This window comes from Balaenoptera physalus, assembly GCF_965194825.1.
Source record: "Balaenoptera physalus genome assembly, chromosome: 9".
NCBI classification, from domain to species: domain Eukaryota; kingdom Metazoa; phylum Chordata; class Mammalia; order Artiodactyla; family Balaenopteridae; genus Balaenoptera; species Balaenoptera physalus.
The window spans coordinates 42,548,685-42,567,903 of NC_138888.1; the positions used below are offsets into that span (position 1 = coordinate 42,548,685).

The 19,219-nt window shown below is 40.9% G+C and overlaps 1 protein-coding gene across 20 annotated transcripts in view; it reads left to right on the forward strand.

Annotated features, from left to right (window-relative positions):
* The window catches only part of MCM9 (minichromosome maintenance 9 homologous recombination repair factor), a 126,796-nt gene that overhangs the window by 61,161 nt on the left and 46,416 nt on the right, over positions 1-19,219 (forward strand). For 14 of the 20 annotated variants that reach the window (XR_014267272.1, XR_014267273.1, XR_014267274.1 and 11 more), the window contains exons 9-12: positions 11,045-11,247; positions 11,873-12,076; positions 13,180-13,262; positions 13,753-13,898. Coding sequence is in view for 12 of the 20 variants with exons in the window: in XM_082474531.1 (XP_082330657.1) it covers positions 11,045-11,247; positions 11,873-12,076; positions 13,180-13,262; positions 13,753-13,898 (636 nt within the window). In the remaining 8 variants the exon portion in view is untranslated. The other 6 variants (XM_082474527.1, XM_082474533.1, XM_082474534.1 and 3 more) reach the window with 6 other exon arrangements.

The following is a 19,219-nucleotide window of genomic DNA, read 5'->3' on the forward strand; positions in this document are numbered from 1 at the left end:
GATGGCAGGGTTTTAAAAGACAGTACTTAGTCACATGTACCTAGTGAGCTGTAAACTCTTGGTCAAGCTCTGTAGTTTGTAGAAGTTCTTACAATTTCTCCCCAGATCATAGCTCCCACCAATTGTGTGATCTTTATTCCTCCATTCAAGTTGTCCTTTTACGTTTTTTTTTTTAAACTTTTATTTTGACATCACTGTAATAGCTGTAATACCACTTACAGAAAAGCGCAAGAATATGGTACATGTTGGTTTTGCTCTTGGGCTGGCAGTTAAGTGTGCCCTCAGTTACCACTGTCCATCTATCATCTCCTTGGTGGTGGGAACCAAAGCAAACACTCTTCAGGTTCCACTTAGCTCATGTGTTCATTTTTCATAGCACTTACTCTGGGTCACTCTACAATTTAAGAAAAAGTTGGATCTGCTTCAAGCAGTTGCTCATCTAATTTTGTGGCCAACAGTTTTCAGAATCTTAAGTTCACTCTCCCTAATTAGAAGCCTGTTAATCTTCCTGATGGAAAGTATACAGTTAATTGCCAAATGCAGAACTCTTTCAGAAAATGTCTCTAGATACATAAAGCATGTCAGGTTCTTCATTAGTAAGCAGGTAAGAAGGGTTACGTATGAAAAGGGAATACTTAATCGTGTATTCAACTAAAATAAAATAAGGATACTCTGAATTTTCCTCTGGAAACACCTTACCTACTCCTCACTCCCCAGTTCAGACTTTTCTTCCTTTGGCTTTTGTCCCCTAGAATAGGAGTCCTTCAGTGAGCCGTCATCATCCAGATGTTCTGGGCCCATTCTCTAAGACCATGTCAAGATTGTCTTTGAGATGTTTAATACCTTGCAGCATCATTTTTAGGAACTCTCTGATATGTCTGCTTTTGTTTTCTCTGTCTCGTTGTCTCTCTCATGTCTCAAGTGACTAAAGTCTGATTGACTTGTGAAGGAATTTTTCTTTGAATTATAATCTCCCTTAAGGGTGTCAGTGTGAACTGCTGGATCAGAATGGCTGGCCGCCAAGGCTGCAGGGAATCTCGCAGAGAGGGGCGTGTGTGTGTGTGTGTGTGTGTGTGTGTGACTTTACATACATTGCATAGAAGTAGAGAATTCTTTTAAAAAATAAGGCCCACACACTTAATTGTTCCATGTAGCTGTGCCAGTTCCACAAACTGTTTTTTAAGTTGAGGTTAAAGTTTATCCATGTGGTGAGCATATACCTGCGAGGGCATATCATAAGCCATATACCCACCATTCAAATGCACAAGGGGCTGGGAGAGAACCAGTCAATATGATTTCTGTGGTGTAAAAGCTTGTTATGGGCAGTCAGAATAGAAAAAAATGCTAAAACACTCAGGATGTCTACTACGGATGTCTACAGTCTACTAAAATGTAACTTACAGTGTTAGTACCAAAATATAGGTCTTATTGAATCCATATTTGTTGGAAAAGACCAGTAGTTTTATTGTTCTCTGCTTATGTTACTTAAATCTGAAAACATTTTTAAAGTTTGGGAGTTTGACACTTTACATTTGTCCTGGCTGCTTAATGAAATAGAAGAAGAAACCAAGAAGCAAAGGATGCAGTATAAGCTTAAAAGGGGGTATCAGTATTTGAATGTACCTGTTTAAGCTGTGCAAATCAGTCCCTGCAACTGGCAAATGGCAGCACAATGCCACATGACTGTGTGAAGTCATTTGAGAGAGCTTTATGTGGTGATGATCTTTAAGGCTGTAGAATGCTAAACTAAATAATGATTTGGGAAAGATAATGTTTCATGTATTTTCCAGGTTGTTTTCAATCTTAACTAGGATAGATTCTCATAAAAGGCAGGGTATCAGATTCTTAAATAATAGAGGATACCCTCACTCTTTGCTGAGGGCACATTTTAGGAGAAAATCTGACATTGCAATTATATATTTGCTGCTACTAAATTATACTCATATGCCTAGGTAGAAGTACAGTCTAAAATTTAAAAACAGCAAGATGGCAATTTCTTGTTTTGCTCAGTAAACATGTCTTGAACACTCAGCAACATCATGGTCTCTGCTAGCTACTAACACCACAAAGATGAAAAGACAAGGCCTTTGTTCTCAAGATGCTGTCAACCTTGTAACGAGACAGACAAGAAAACATTTATTGTACACCTCTATTCTAATAGCCATGGAAGAGCCACAGCACCAGTCCCCACTGGGCACTTCAGTTTTCTAGCCCACACCAGGCCTACCAGTCAGAATCTCGGAGGTGGGACCTGGGAACGTGTAGTGTTAAAACCCACCTGGGTTCTCATTGACAAGCCAGGCTTGGGAACCATGGCTCCAGGGGAAGATGGCTCCACACCTGGCACCCAGCTTGCCTCCTCCTTCCAGGATCTTGAGAAGCTGCTTCTCTGGTAGCATCCTTCACAGTCTAGCCTCAGGTTAAGAGGGGGAAACAGGGAGAGGAGGGAACAGATTGAGAAGTGTTCCTTAGCGGCATCCAAGCATGCCACCAAGATGTGAAAATCTAAGTGCAAATCAGGTACTCGGAGAGTGTCCTCTTCTTTCTAGACGATACGTACGAGCAGTACTTTCACCCCTTTCCTCTTTCCTATTCCCATTGCCTGTGCATCTCTTGTTACCACTCATTGGGTCAATCTAGACATGAAAGGTAACTTGTCAACTTTATCGACCTTGTTAGAAAGCAGGGGAGGGTGTGTGTACCTCAGCGTTTAAGACTGCCAAAAAGAATGTAATGGATTGTGAGAATATCATTATTATGTTTTTGTTTTGTATAGTTTTGCGGGGTTTTTCATCCCATTTTTGGGGGTGCTAAACATTTTTATTTTAAAATCGAGGCCCTCTATTCATCTAGAAAAGTTGGATAATCTGGAAACTGATCTGTGAATGTTGCATCCAGGCTGTTTTCTGGCCTGATTCTTTAGGTTAGGAGGAGATCACTTAAACACTGGGATGGTTATTGTCATAGCCAGCGGATCTGGAGCTCAGTAGAGAGATGTGCTGTATATTAGTCAGGTCAGGCTACGCTAACCACTATAGCAAACCGTGGCTTAACACAACCTAAGAATTAACCCTCAACTACTGAGGGATCGTCAGTCAGTAATCTTTGCTTCCCCATCCCTGGGTGGCACAGTTCTAATGTACGTTCCTCGAGGTTCCCTGGCAGGACTGAGCCCCAATTTCCTGCCGTAGTAACTTGCTCATCATTGTACTCTTTATTGGCTTTTCTCTTTTTCTGGTCTGACTTTCCCCACTCCTAGGGTTGCCTCCCAAATAAACTCCCTGTTCCTAAATCCTTATCTCAGAAGTCAGCTTTTGAGGGAACCCAGCAACGCACTGTCGAACTGAGAAAGACAAGTATGTTCCCACCCCACACAGTATATACCACGGTGGACCAGACTGGTTGATCACAGCAACAGCCTCTGCTTAGAAAGGGGGAAAATGGAAAATACATGGCAGGCACTGGATTGTAGAAATTCTGGGGTCCTGCTGAGCAGGCACTATGAAGGGAGGTTTTGTGATTAAACCCCGGTTCTAATTCTAAGATAACTCCTTTTGCACTGTTCTCTGGCCCCTGGCTCGGCTCAGCTCACACAGGGTTCTTCTTGTCCGTTATCCTCCTTGGCCACATCTGAAGGCGGCGCCTGAGCTTCCCAGCCTGCGTCCTCCTGGAGCAAGCTTAGGGGACCAAGATTGTTATTTTTGTTTGTTTGTTTTTTACAAACGTACCATTTTATTTTGATCCTTTCCTCTGACTTTTTCTCTTAACAGCTTTGAGGTATAATTCACATACTACATAAAGTCCACCCTTCTGAAGTATACAATTCTGTGCTTTTTAGTATATTCATAGAGTTGTGCAGCTATTACCACTGGTTCCTGAGCATTTTAATCACCCCAAAGAGAAATCCCATATCCTGTAGCTCTCACTCCCCATTTTCCGTCTCTCCCAAGTCCTTGACAACTACTAATCTACTTTCTATCTCTGTGGATTTGCCTGTTCTGGACATTTCGTATAAATCGAATCATATAAGATGTGACTTTTTGTGTCTGGCAACTTTCACTTGTTTTTAAGGTTCATCCGGGTCGTTACATGTATCAATAGTTTGTTTCTTTATATGGCTGAATAGTCTTTCTTTATATGAATATACCACATTTTGTTTATCCATTCATCAGTTGATAAAAATTTAGGCTGTTTCCAATTTTGGGCTATTATGAATAATGCTACTAAGAAGATTCAAGTACAAGTTTTTGTGGGGACATATGTTTTCATTACTCTTGAGTATATACATAGGAGCAGATTGCTGGGTCAAATGGTAACTCCATATTTAACTTTTTGAGGAACTGCTAAACTGTTTTCCAAAGCCACTATACCATTTTACAATCTCTCGAGCTGTGTGTGTATGAAGAGTCCAATTTCTCTACATTCTTGCTAACACTTGTTATTGTCTTTGTGATCATAACAGTACTAGTGTATCTAAAGTCGTATCTCACTGTGTTGTTTTTTTTTTTTAACTGAAGTGTAGTTGATTAACAGTGATCCAGATATATATACAGTTATGTATCTATATATCTATATTCTTTTTCAGGTTCTTTTCCCTTATAGGTTATTACAGAATATTGAGTATAGTTCCCTGTGCTATATACAGTAGGTCCTTGTTGGTTATCTATTTTATATACAGTAGTGTGGATGTGTTAATCCCAAACTCCTAATTTATTCCTCCTACCCCCCCTTTCCCCTTTGGTAACCATAAGTTTGTTTTCTATGTCTTTGGGTCTATTTCTGTTGTTTAAATAAGTTCATTTGTATCTTATTTTTTTTTCAGATTCCACGTATAAGCAATATGATATGTTTGTCTTTCTCTGTCTGGCTTACTTCACTTAGTATGATAATCTCTAGGTCTATCCATGTTGCTGCAGATGGCATTATGTCATTCTTTTTACAGCTGAGTAATGTTCCATTGTATAAATATACCACATCTTCTTTTTCCATTCATCTGTCGATGGACATTTAGGTTGTTTCTGTGTCTTGGCTATTGTAAATAGTGCTGCCATGAACATTGGGGTGCATGTATCTTTTCAAATTATAGTTTTCTCCAGATATATGCCCAGGAGTGGGATTGCAGGATCATATGGTAACTCTATTTTTAGTTTTTTAAAAAACCTCCACACTGTTCTCCATAGTGGCTGTACCATTTTACATTCCTACCAACAGTGTAGGAGGGTTCCTTTTTCTCCACAACCTCTCTAGCATTTATTATTTGTAGACTTTTTGAAGATAGCCAGTCTGACCAGAGTGAGGTGATACCTCCTTGTAGTTTTGATTTGCATTTCTCTCATAATTAGCAGTGTTGAGCATTTTTTCATGTGCCTGTTGGCCATCTGTATGTCTTTGGAGAAATGTCTGTTTAGGTTTTCTGCCCATTTTTTGACTGGGTTGTTTGTTTTTTTTGATATTGAGCTATATGAACTGTTTGTGTGTTTTGGAAATTAATCCCTTGTCAGTAGCATTGTTTGCAAATATTTTCTCTGATTCTGTAGGTTGTCTTTTCTATTTTGTTTATGGTTTCCTCACTGAGGTTTTGATTTGCATTTTCCTAATGACTAAAGACATTGAGCATCTTTTCATATGTTTATTGGCCATTTGTATATCTTCTTTGGAGAAATGTCTATTCCAATCCTTTGCCCATTTTTAACTGGGTTATTTATCATTTTATTGTTGAGTTCTAAGAGTTCTTTTTATGTTCTGAATATAAGTCCTTTATCAGATATATGATGTGCAAATAATAATTTCTTCCATTCTGTGTGTGGGTTTTTTCACCTCCTTGATGGCATCCTTTGAAGCATAAAAGTTGCAAATTTTGATGCCGTTCATTTTACCTATTTTGTCTTTTTTTTACTTGTGCTTTTGGTGTCGTATGTGCAAAAGGTTGTTTTTACAACTTGAAAGCAATTGTCAATGAAAAAAATTAATCAATAGTCGATCTAAGAAAGAAATGGAAAATTTTATTTGAGCCAACCTGAGGTTATAACCTGGGTGACAGTCTTTCAGGAAGCTCTGAGGACTGTTCTGAGGTCAAAGCACAGTTATGTAAGTTTTTGAGATGAAGGGTTATATGTCAAATGATGATTATTGACAGTTTACACAATCCAGCTCTACACGTGCAAAGTGAGTTGTGGGTCATGGGTCATCAGGGCCCCTTACAAGATTAAGAAGGAAGGTCATCTCCTAAGGAGGTCTGGTTAATGCAGATACACAATACACAGTAAAGGGGAGGGAGGAGGCCCAAATAGGCAGAGAAGAATTTTATGTTTAAATTTTCTTGTCTTGCCATAAAGTATGAATTTTATTGCATCACAACAAAGGCTTCTTCAGACCGAGTTTGTGGTTTCTTTGGCAGTGCAGATCCCATAGTAATTGAGGTCTCTGATCCCTTTGCTTCTAGTCAGCTGCATATGCCAGTGTCCAGAATTCCTTTCTTGACATATTTCTCAAGCTCAGTTTGTTGGGTTTTGGGGATTTTTTTTCTTCTTTGCCTTGGGCTACTATAACAAAATACTGTCGACTGATTGGCTTAAACAACAGACATTTATTTCTCATAGTTCCAGAGGCTGGGATGTCCAAGGTCAACGTGTGGCAGATTCGATTCCTAGTGAGGACCCACTTCCTTGCTCTTAACCAGCTGCATTCTCGCTGTGTGCCCTCATGGCCTCCCCTCCATGTGTGAGCCGGAGGAGAGAGCTCTTGTCTCTCATCCTGTTCTTTCAGGATGTGAGTCCCGTTATGAGGGCTGTACACTCATAACCCCATCTAAACCTGGTTACCTTCCTGAGCTCCCCAACTCATAATATCACCACTTTGGGTGTTAGGGCTTCAAAATAGGAATTTTCGGGGGACACAAACATTCAGTTCAGAACGCTCTCCATTCCATTTTTTAAAATTGTGGTTAAAAACAAAAAACAAAACACATAAAAATTTCCATCCTAATTATTTCTAAGTATACAGTTCAGTAGTGTTAAGTACATTCACATTGTTATGTAACCAATCTTCAGAACTCTTCTTCTTGCAAAACTGAAACTCTACACCCATTAAACAACAACTCCCCATTTTCCCCTCTCCCTAGTCCCTGGCAACCACCATTTTACTTTCTGTTTCTATGAATGTGACTACTCTAGAAACCCCATATAAATGGTATCATATAGTATTTGTCTTTTGTGACTGACTTAATTCCCGTACCATAATGTTCTCAAAGTTCATCCATGTTGTATTTTGTGGCAGGATTTCCTTTCTTTCAGGCTGAATAACATTTCATTGTGTGAGTGTGTGTATTGTTTATCCATTTATTCATCCATGGGCACTTGTACTGCTTCCTCCTCTTGGCTGTTGTGGATAGCTGCTGTGAACACGGGTGGGCCTTCGTTCCATTTTTCTTCAACTTAATGATGGCTACCCTAAGGCCATCTAAACTGAAGGCTTCACTCTTAATCTGGGTCACTTTATACTACTGAGAAAACTGACTGGGCCTTTGTTGTTCAAAGCCTGTTTCAGTCTTTCCCCTTACTGTCTGGGGTCTAGAGGCAACTGTCTTTTCCAGCCCTTCAAAGCCTCAAATTCCGGAGCTGTCTATTCTCTTTCGTTACTCCTTGAAAAGTGGTCACTTCTCTCCTGTGCTCATCTCGTCCTGCTGTGGTTTGCCAGAGGGATTTTTTCTGGCTTGAGTCACAGTCTGATGTGGGTGGAGGGTGAGGTGCTGCTCTCCACACAGCCCCTCAGGTGGCTGTCTGACTCCAGGGCCTTATCCTCGTCTGTACCAGCAAAGAGAGAGAGAGGCGGGGAGGGTTGCACAGGAAGGCTTTTAGGAGCCTGACCTGGAAGTAGCATATGTTCTCCTACCCCCATTCCATTGGCAAGACTTGTTATTACAGCTCTCCATAACTGGAAAGGAGGAGGGGAAATTTAATCTTGCTCTGTCCCCAGGGAGAAAGGAAAACAAGGTTTGGTGAACCCAGAGCAGCCACTGCCACAGGCTAGAGCTAAATTTGGAAGTGCCAGCCTATAGGTAGTGATTAAACCCATGAGCAAAGATGGGGATCACCGGTAAAGATGTAAAGAGCGTAATGGGGGACCATCACAAAAATAAGGGCACTATCCGGAGGGCCTGTCATGGTAAAAATAATTTATGTAACTTAACTTTACGATGTTTAGAAAAAGTACTCCCGTGTATATAGGAAGTTTTAAACATGTGGATTAAAAATGGAAGTGTAGCTTTTTCAGAAACTGGAATGTTTTCACTCCTTGAAGTTAATGCAGAAAACAAAATATATTAGCGTGATTATTTTATGACTGATGAAGCCTGTGAGTATAAAATGACTCTGAATTTTAGAAATACTGTATTAAGTAAAGATTAGTTTTTGTTTATCACTTATTCAGTATATGTTTATTGAGCATCTAATATGTGACAGACAGTGTAAGCATTATAACAGTAAGTCACAGGCCCTCAAGGGGGATCAAATTAAGTAGGAAAAAAATAAGACAAGGAAATGAATACCTAAAACATGAGGCAGAATCTTCAAGACCACAGGAGGTGTTTAAAATGTGATACCACCAGGGTGGCAGTCTGGAGATGAAAGAGCATTGGTTTTGGAGTTAAGCAGATCTGGGTTTGAATCACAGCTCTGTGGCTCTCCACGTAACTTTGGGGAAGTTATTAGCATCTTGGGACTTCTAGTTTCCTTATTTCCAAGTTGGTGATAATAATAGCTACCTTTCAGGTTGTTGTGAAGATTAGGGGTGATATGTATACATAAAGCCTAACACAGTGCTTGGTATTACAAATATGGTAGTTATCTTCTTATTACTGAGGAAGGTAGAGCTTGTATTGGATTGGGAAAATGACCCTTACCTTCCACTAATTCATGAGTTCCTCATTCAGTAGTATTTAGCGAAGCATTACTGTACACACAGTACTTAGGGTTAGACTGTGTGAGCATCTTTGTTCGCTAAAGCCCCATTCAGTTTGTAATGCAGTCACGTTTGTACACAGGTCTGCAGCCACCAGGTTTATATGCTTTCTTCCCCTCTTTCAAGTGATCGAGACCACTCTGTCCCTTCTGACTCGGTCCCCATCCTCCTCTTTGCTACTGGCAACTGCCTGACTTCCTATCCCACACAGTCTCCTCTTCTCCTGCCCACCGCTCTACCTTCATTGCTTGAATTTCCACAAGCTGCCCCTCAGGAAACCTGTTTTCTTCACGTATAAATCTTCCTTAGCCCCCTTCCCTAAGCTTCTCCTTTCATTTTTTCCCCAGTTACCTCAGGAATAACTCACCACCCCTTTTCTATCTTGGCTTGCTCATTTTCCTTCTCACGTCATGGATATCGTTAAGATTCTCTGTCTTACACGTATCCAGGCATCTCCGCAGAAGTCTGTCTTTGCGGACACTAGCGCTGCCGCTGCCGCCAGCTTCCGCTGCACACGTCCTGTCTGGCCGGCGCTGTGCTGAGCCTCCTCATCCTCCAGCAGTTCTGTTGTAAACTAACTGAAGGCCGGGACCAGCTGTATACCCTTCTCAATTCTCAGTACAGCCCTTTGCACACAGGAAATGGCTTGTAAATAGCTCTTGATCAGAGAGAGGAAGAACAATCGATTTTACCTCTCAGAAAATAATTTTTGAGAAATTAATTCATATGCAGTTGTATTTTGTTTCATTGCCAGTATTGCAGCAATATTCCTTTTTTATGATAAATGCAAACAGCCTTGCTTCAGTATTGGATTAAACGTGCTTTTTGTGGGATTAGTTAGGGACCATTTATTACATTGGTTTTATGGCAAACTTGAATCTGGGTTCTAAACAGCTGCCTTTACAAAGTCATTTTGGTACATAAATGTTAAGATGTGGACTCTCTGTTCAAAATTTTTCCCTATCAATAATTTTTTTAAAAAGAGGATTTAGTTTTCAGTGAAAGTGCCTTGTTTGTCTTTCTCTTCTGTGTCTTCTTGTGCCATTTACCACAAATAAAAATTCTCAAACTTTTTCAGTCTTCAGGCATGAGGTAATTGCTAAAGCCAACTGGAAATAGATCAGGGATTAACAGACATAGCACATGTTTGCCGATGTCCCAGGGTTGTGACTGCTGAGAGAAGCAGACATGCCGCTGTAACTGAAAACAGTCATCACTAGAGAGCATACAACTTTACAGAGAAAGAATGCTATACTTGTTATTGTCAGTGAATGTGCCATATTATTTTGAGGGCTTGCCCATCATAAACAAGTTTAAAAACAACATATAAGTTATGTCACCTCCGTATCTATTCTGTCACTGCTCTGTTGAAGACTTGAGTGCCTCTTCCGGGGCCACTGCCCTTGTCTCTCCCATGTGTCCCATCCGTGGTCCTCCCCCATCTGACCAGCCCTCCTCCGCAGCCTTCCCTTCACTGTTACTCCTCAAAAACACTATGCTGATCAACCTTTCTTTTTCCTGATTTCTTCTTCTTTTATCCCTCCCTCCCTCCCTTTCCCTTCCGCCTGTTTCTTTCACTTTTAGAAAACCGAAACAAAGTAAGTGAACGCACAGAACAAGTCTAGATGTCATGAAAGGCCCAGTTCAAAAACTACTTCGTAATGTTTCTCTGAGTGTCTCTTCCATCCACATAGCTGAATACACATCATCTTTACTTCCCCTGGGAAATTTATGTTTCTAGAACTTACCATATTCTGCCTTGTCTTACCGTTATAGCTAGTGGACTGCAAGCTCCTTAAGAGCAGTATCCATGTGTGGCTGAACTTTGTATACCTCTTCACACCCCTTAGCAGAGGGGTCTGCTCGTAGTCAGGGCATAAGAAGTGTTTATTAAATACTTACTTCTCTTCAAGATAGGCTAGTGTAAATGTCCTTCATTTGAACTTGGTGTCTGTATCATTCACATTCTCTTTCACATGAGTGTAGGTTTTCAAGGCGCAAGAGCAGTCCCTTTCTATGAACAAGTTTAATCTTGCTTTTCATTTGAATCTCAACAGTCAGTGAATTGTGCCTTCTCTTTTGGTAGCCTCGTGTGCAAGCTGAACACAAGGACCACCATCCTCGCAGCAACCAACCCCAAAGGCCAGTACGACCCCCGCGAGTCTGTGTCAGTGAACATTGCCCTTGGCAGCCCGCTCTTAAGTCGATTCGACCTGATCCTGGTTTTGCTTGATACCAAGAATGAAGACTGGGATCGTATAATTTCTGCCTTTATCTTAGAAAACAAAGGTACGTGGAGGCAGACAAATCATTCAAATTGACAAAGCGTAGACGTAACAAATGAAATTTTCCTTGAAGAAAATTAAATAAATACCCAAGGTACCGTACCTAATGGGCAGTAGAGAGAGGCTTAGATAGAAAGCAGTGAGACGAGTCAGTTAGTGAGCCCAGAATAATAAACAGAAGGAAAAGGGTCTTTCTCTGCTTGCCATTGATGAGATTAAAGTTGGTAAACGTGTCCTGTGTGGTGAAAGGGGGGAACCTGATGATATATAATTACCACGTGGTTCACCTCTTGTGCACAAAAAAAATGGACTGAGTTTATGAAACAGAATTCTAAATGTGGGACTTCTGTCAAAAAATTAGGTTTACCAAGTACTATTTATTTCTGTATATGGCAGAACAGAATTATTCTGAATAATTTAAACCTCTGTAGGAAGCTTACCTTTATTAAGCTTAGAGCCTAAGACTGTTTATTATAGAACTATATGCAGAGACACATCTAGATTTCAATGGCCACAAAACCTGAAGGTTATCTTTTTAAAAGTGAGTACAAGAACTTTAGCAAAACCCTTAATATGAGATGTTTGCCTGTTCTTAGAAATTACTGACCCAATACCTGATATATATACAGGTTATCCAAGCAAATCAGAGAAGCTCTGGAGCATGGAGAAGATGAAAACCTATTTCTGCCTCATTAGGAATCTGCAGCCCACACTGTCTGATGAGGGTAATCAAGTTCTCCTCCGGTACTACCAGATGCAGAGGCAGAGCGATTCCCGGAACGCTGCCCGGACAACCATCCGCCTGCTGGAAAGCTTGATACGATTAGCAGAAGGTTTATTTCCTTCAGCAGATAATACTTTTATTGGGTATCCAATGTGAGCAAGGCATGGGACTTGGCACCATGAATTCAGAGATGAGTGAGGATGATCTCTGAGGTGCTTGCTCATAGTCACTTAAAAAGTAAAAACTCGGAGCTATGAAACCACTCTTCTGGGGACGGATTATAGATGTTGAGTGGAACGAAGCGTCGTTAAGAAAGAGGAATCTTTGTGACATCTCAGAACCTCCCATAACTTAAGACATCATTCATTTAGAAAGTCTTATTTACGGATGTTTTGTTTCTCGATGGCTTCTATTAGCATTTGGGGTGGAATACTCCCTTACTGGGAAATGTTTCCTATATAGCATCCTGGGTTATTTCTCACCAGTTGCCACTCACAGCCCACCACTAACACAATAATGCTGAATTAACAGTGCCATGCTCTATCCCATCCCTAAGGTATGAGACTTACATGCATACTTGCAGCTAATATGCGTCTCCAGACTTTTTTTTTTTTTTTAATACTGGCTTTTACATTTAGCCCTTATTAAACAATCCTAAATTTTTTTCACATGAGCTGACTGTATCATATGATGATATAATATAGGCTTACCAAAAAGTTCTATAAAACAAAAGTGCCTCACTTTTTCAAGGATTTATAACTAATATTAAGGCAAGAAATACCCAAGATTCAGGCTTGCAAATTTGGCAGTTTTGAAAAGCTCACAGATAAAGAGATGTACCAGGGATGAGAAATGAATATTAATTTTAATTTTGTATGATTTATAATAGATTAGAAAGTAAGGATTGAAAGTTACTGAATATTAAATATATGCCACATAGCACCTTTCTTTGCTGGAGCCCAGAGTACCTTTTCATGTAAATACACAGAATTGCCATGGGCTGTGCAGAAGGACTAGGCCCATTATTAGAGAAACAACCTTAAAGCTAGTTGAAGTTAGACTTATGTGCTTGTTCTAGTAAAATTTATTTGTTGTTAGTAGCTCATTTATAAAATACAGTTTTGGAATAGGGGAGATGAAGGAGAGTTTTACATTTATCACCTCAAAAATTCATAAAAATAATTCTTCATACTTTCAAATGCACCTTATTAGCTCATGCTCGCCTGATGTTCCGTGACACAGTGACTCTGGAAGATGCTATTACAGTGGTGTCGGTAATGGAGTCCTCCATGCAGGTAAGGATATTTTGTACCTAATATTTGAACCCTAGTTATAAGCATTGTTTAAAAAAGACAATTTATAGCCTATCAGGAGTTATAAAAATGATCCTATTCTAGACCTAGTAATTCCTGGAAATATATCCAAAGGAAACTATTTAAAAGAAGGGGAAAAAATTGTCATAGAAACAGTCTCTGCATCAGTAGCATTGCTTTACCCACTGGTATAAACCAGTGGGTCTCAATCCTTTTTCTCCTCAACACACCTGGGAGATGCTTATCGTCCCACTAGAGACAGTGTGGCTTCCCAGAGCAATGCACGCCACCAGGAATTGAGGGAGAGGACCACTGAAATTTGAAAAAGCCTCCCAGGTGATTCTGATACCGTGATGGGGGTGTAGAGGGCTGGTCTTAGCCATCTGGGATCAGTGGTCCCTAGTGTGTACTTCCTGTAGGCAGGCTAGCCTGGTGACTCTCGCTGGTATTTTCCGTTTTCTCACCCTTTCAGGGAGGTGCACTGCTAGGAGGTGTGAATGCACTCCACACATCCTTTCCTGATAACCCTCTGGAGCAGTACCAGAAGCAGTGTGAACTTATTCTGGAAAAGCTGGAGCTGCACAGCCTCTTAAGTGAAGAGCTAAGAAGACTTGAAAGGTGAGAAAAGAAAACCAAGAAAAGCATATAATGGAAAATGCTTGTTTGGCATTTAGTGAAATGAAAGAAGTATAAAGTAAGTGGAAAATCTGTCTGTACTCTCAGTAGGGGATTTCAGTTATCTAGTACTGTATAATCTACTACCTCAAAGCTCAGTAGCTTAAAAACAAAACAAAACAAAACAAAAAACCACCACAACTTTTTGGTGCTCACTTTTCTGGGAGTCAGAAATTCAGGAGCGCTCCGTGGGGATGGCTTATCTCCATTCCACATAGTGCCAGCTGGGGTCACTCATACACCTGCATTTATTTAGCTGGGAGCTCAATTGGAATTGGAACATCCAAGATAGCTTCCATCACGTGGTGCCTTCACAGGGGTGGCTTAAATGACCGGGGGCTAGCTGGGCTCTCTCTACTGTAAGGTAGTAAGAATTCTGAGATGGTAGCTTAGGACTCAAGTAGCTTAGCAAAAGTGGAAGCTGCAGGCCTCTTATGGGCTGGGCCAGAGCTGACTCAGCATCACTTCTACCACATTTTGTAGGTGAGAGCAAGTCACAAGGTCAACCCACATGCAAGGTAAAGGGAAATGGACACCACCTCTTGATGGGAGAAGTGGCATAGACATATAGGAATGAGGGAATTGATGGCTGCCTCTTTGGAGACCACCTTCCACAGCTGCACTTCCTTGGCTTACTGGTTTGGTGAGCCTCACGGAGAACACTGACTGGTCCTTTACTATATGTAATAAACTGGGTCCTGATTATATGAGGAGCACCAAGGTGTGCCACCTACAGTTTACACCCAATGTGACACACAGTTTCCATCAAGAAACCTTGGTGAATGGGCTGTATCCTGTTTACTGCCACCACTTTTTCTTCTTCTCTTTCTTTGGCTCAGTATAAGAAGTAGAGCAGTGCGACTCAGAGAGGTGGCTGGGACTGCTGTTGAGGAAGAGGAAGTTGGCCTCTAAGGCAGTGATCTATCCCATCCTGGGCCCGACCCAGACACAAAATATTTTATAACTTGGCTGTATCGTTTTTCATCACCAGGAGAGGACATGTGCAATGGCCTTTACATAAAGAATCTTAGTGCTTATTAGTATTTTAATTATTTTCTTATTGTTTGTAAAGCTTTCTTCCAAGCATAATAAATGTTTGATCATTAGTCATTATATAACTCTGGTAGAAGAAAATCGCAGGAAGAGACCCAGACTGCTTTCAGGCCAGCCTGTGCTGGAACACTGGGAAGGTTACGGAAGTAGAGATAGAAGTACTGACTCTCACCCAGGAAAGGCCTTCCTGGTCCATTAGCAGCAGCACTGACTTTCCCTTCAGCATCATGATTTCCTTCCTTACATGCCCAGATCCATGACTTTTAAAAATTTACAATTTAACACTCAGACTAAAAAACACTCCGCAGTGAGAATGAGGTATTTTATGTTAAAGAAGGAACTGTTCTTCTTTTTTTTAAATAAATTCATTTATTTATTTTTTGGCTGCATTGGGTCTTCGTTGCTGCGTGCAGGCTTTTCTCTGGTTGTGGCGAGCGGGGGCTACTCTTCACTGTGGTGCGCAGGCTCCTCATTGCGGTGGCTTCTCTCGTTGTGGAGCACGGGCTCTAGGCACATGGGCTTCAGTAGTTGTGGCATGTGGGCTCAGTAGTTGTGGCTCTCGGGCTCTAGAGCGCAGGCTCAGTAGTTGTGGCGCACGGGCTTACTTGCTCCACGGCATGTGGGATCTTCCCGGACCAGGGCTCGAACCCGTGTCCCCTTCAATGGGAGGCGGATTCTTAATCTCTGTGCCACCAGAGAAGTCCCGACAGTTATTTTAAATATTCTGTTTTAGTATCAGGACTCAGCACAGTGCCTCACATGGAATACTGAATAAATGACTGATTTTATGGCCTTATTCACACTGGGATTTTGCCACCAGGGAAGCCCATGAAGGAACTGTTTTTCATCCTACAGGGGAACAACTCAGGAATGACAACAGCAGTGTTTCAAAACTCCCCTTTCTAGTGACTTGTTAAAATGTGGACATGTGGGAAGGAACGTGTCACACACATTACCTAAAGAATTTTTGCCTGAACTTTCACGTTTGCATGCTCCCTAAATACGTGAGCTTCTAAAAAGCCTGACTTTGAGTCTGTGCCTGTGAAGCAGGAGTGAGGAATGGCAAGTGTGTCCATCGGGCCTCTTCCTCCTTCGTGTGAGTGGGTTAATGACTGACCTGAATCTGGTTACCGGTGTTGATCTCAAAGCTGGGGGCTGGTGAATGGAGGGCATGTGGGAGCAGAGCAGCTGCACAGGGAGAGTTTGGGAGCATGCTGGGATTACTGACTGTTTAAGGAAAACCTTGCTTTTCCTGGCGTTTCTCTCCTACTTGCTCACTCTCTTCATCCAGCAGTGTTCTTGTTCTGTTTATAAAACCTCAGCACAGCCTTTTGGGGAAGTGTGGGGACTGGTTTTGTCCCACTGATACCCAGGTGCCAGCCTGCAGTAAACTTGCACTTCGTCTAAAATCAGACTCTTTTTTTTTTTTTTTTTTTTTTGGTCTCCTGGCTTTTTCACGATCCAGAGCATGGTGTTAAGATCAAAGCTCTTCCTCTGGTTCTTTTTTAGTTTGATGTAGCTGATCCTTTTCAGGCCTATCCTGGGTTTGGTTTTGCTTTTGGAAAGGATGCTCATTTTGAGTGACCAGAAACTGGTCATTTTGACTACCCTAAACGGACATGCTGGATTCAGGAAAGAAGGAATGTGAGGCTCAGAAGCAGTGTTGTGTGATAGAAAAATAGCAATTGGACTCACCAAATTCAAAATGACCCTCCTGGAGGGAAAGAAGGAAAACAAAAAAAGAGTAGGTGATGGTCTAAAAAACAGACCTTAAAATGGCCTTTAAAATGTTTTTTTTCTTCTGGTATTTCTCTGTAATGCAAGGGCATGTTCCGGAGCTGATCCTCACAGCAGCAAAGCCAGGTGCCCCGCAAAGGAACTGAATTACCTCCAAGACACACTCTAAAGCTAAGCTTAGCAAGAGGGAAAACTCCCAGTAGCACGTGGGTTTATCCCCTTGGGAAAGAGTTTTCTATTTCTTAAGGAGAGCACATGTTAATAATAAAGCTGTTTGTATTTTTATCACTTTTCTTTGGGAAAATGCTTTACTAGTGACAGCCAGCCTCAAATGGTGGCTGTTCTACCCATCTCAAAACGACTGAGCAATCCCACTACTGGGCATATACCCTGAGAAAACCATAATTCAAAGAGTCATGTACCACAATGTTCACTGCAGCTCTATTTACAATAGCCAGGACATGGAAGCAACCTAAGTGTCCAACGACGGATGAATGGATAAAGAAGATGTGGCACATATATACAATGGAATATTACTCAGCCATAAAGAGAAACGAAATTGAGTTATTTGTAGTGAGGTGGATGGACTTAGAGTCTGTCATACAGAGTGAATTAAGTCAGAAAGAGAAAAACAAATACCGTATGCTAACACATATATATGGAATCTAAAAAAAAAAAAAAAAAATGGTCATGAAGAACCTAAGGGCAGGACAGGAATAAAGATGCAGATGTAGAGAATGGACTTGAGGACATTGGGAGGGGGAAGGGTAAGCTGAGACGAAGTGAGAGAGTGGCATGGACATATATACAGTACCAAATGTAAAATAGATAGCTAGTGGGAAGCAGCCGCATAGCACAGGGAGATCAGCTTGGTGCTTTGTGACCATGTAGAGGGGTGGGATAGGGAGGGTGGGAAGGAGATGCAAGAGGGAGGAGATATGGGGGTATATGTATATGTATAGCTGATTCACTTTGTTATAAAGCAGAAACTAACACACCATTGTAAAGCGATTATACTCCAATAAAGATGTTAAAAAAACAAAAACAGCGTGCAAAGATGTCTTAGGAGGTATAGTAAAATGCAGAATTTAAACAGTGGAGAAATTAATTTCCCACATCAGAATCAGACTAAGATAGTAGGGCTAAATTATTCTACCCTTAAAATTCCCATAAATTTTTAAAGTTGTAGAGTGTTAACAATTATGAGTATCCCTGACCTCAATTTGATACTGAAAGTGTACTAGATAGTAGTAATTTTGAAAGGTATTTGGGATTTTTTTTTTGTTTTGTTTTGCTTTTGTCTGGCTGTGACTACAGTGAATCTAGATTTTCCTGTATTGATGTTCCCAAGTCTACCAGTGACTATAGCCCAAAATAATTTTCGGGTATTTTTTTTTCCCAATTGTAAGCAATAATGCATTTTCTTTATAGAGTATTTTGAAAGTAACAATAATAAATTAATAAGGAAAAAATCAGACATAATCTTATTTCCCAGAGACAGCTATCATTAACATGTTAATGTATTTAAATATATTTAAGTTTAAAATCCATTTAATTTTAACGTATTTTCTTCTGTTCCTTTTTCTATGATTACCCATGACCTTTAGAATAATTTACTCATCTGCTTTTTGGTGTAGTTTCTGTTTGGATTTAGTGCATGGAAGCAGAGTCATATTGCCCCTTATACTGAGAATGCATTTCTAGGTTGTTAGGAAGGGCTTTCTAAGGGACCTCCTTTTAAGAAGCTACAATCCCTGTTAGAAATTGGTCCTCTGGCATTATTCCAGTTTAAAACGAATATCACAAGATGAGCTCCACCTTCTGGGCAGGTCAGTAGGTTTCAACTCTGTATCAGTCTAATGGAGAGTGGCTGCCCAGAACACATGCTGCAACGTGGCTGGGCTATGCAGGGAAGAGGTCACGGCTGCCTGGAGGAGGTCTGCCATGCAGGTGGCTGCCGGAGGGGCGGGGGCCACAGCGCGGAGGAGTCACAGTCTGTTTACTCCTGAGGAAGGTGATTTTTCAGATGCACGAAAATTCAGTACCTCAGTTAAGAGATGTGAGGAGCTCGTAAACTATAGTCTTTCACTTTGGTTCAGATCTGCAGACTGGCTACCAAACAACTCGAGCCACTTCTCTTGGTCCGTAATCAGCAACTCTGCACATAGCCTCCCGTCTGTCTTGTAGGAGAACATTTAACACGAGAGAGAAGACTGAGCATTCTAAAATGAATGAAATGGACTTTCAGAGAGATCTGAAAATATGTACACAAACCTGCTACTTCATTTTCTTTATTTTACTACCATTTTAGGTCAGATTAGAATGATTATCAGAACACTTGAATTCTATCCTGATGAACGTATAATTTCCTCCTGCTGCTGTAAGGGACTGTATGTGGTATCAACCCGGAATTATACTGGACTTAAAGCCTTAGATGGCATCTCAGAGAATAAAGAAATGAAAAGATTAAAGCA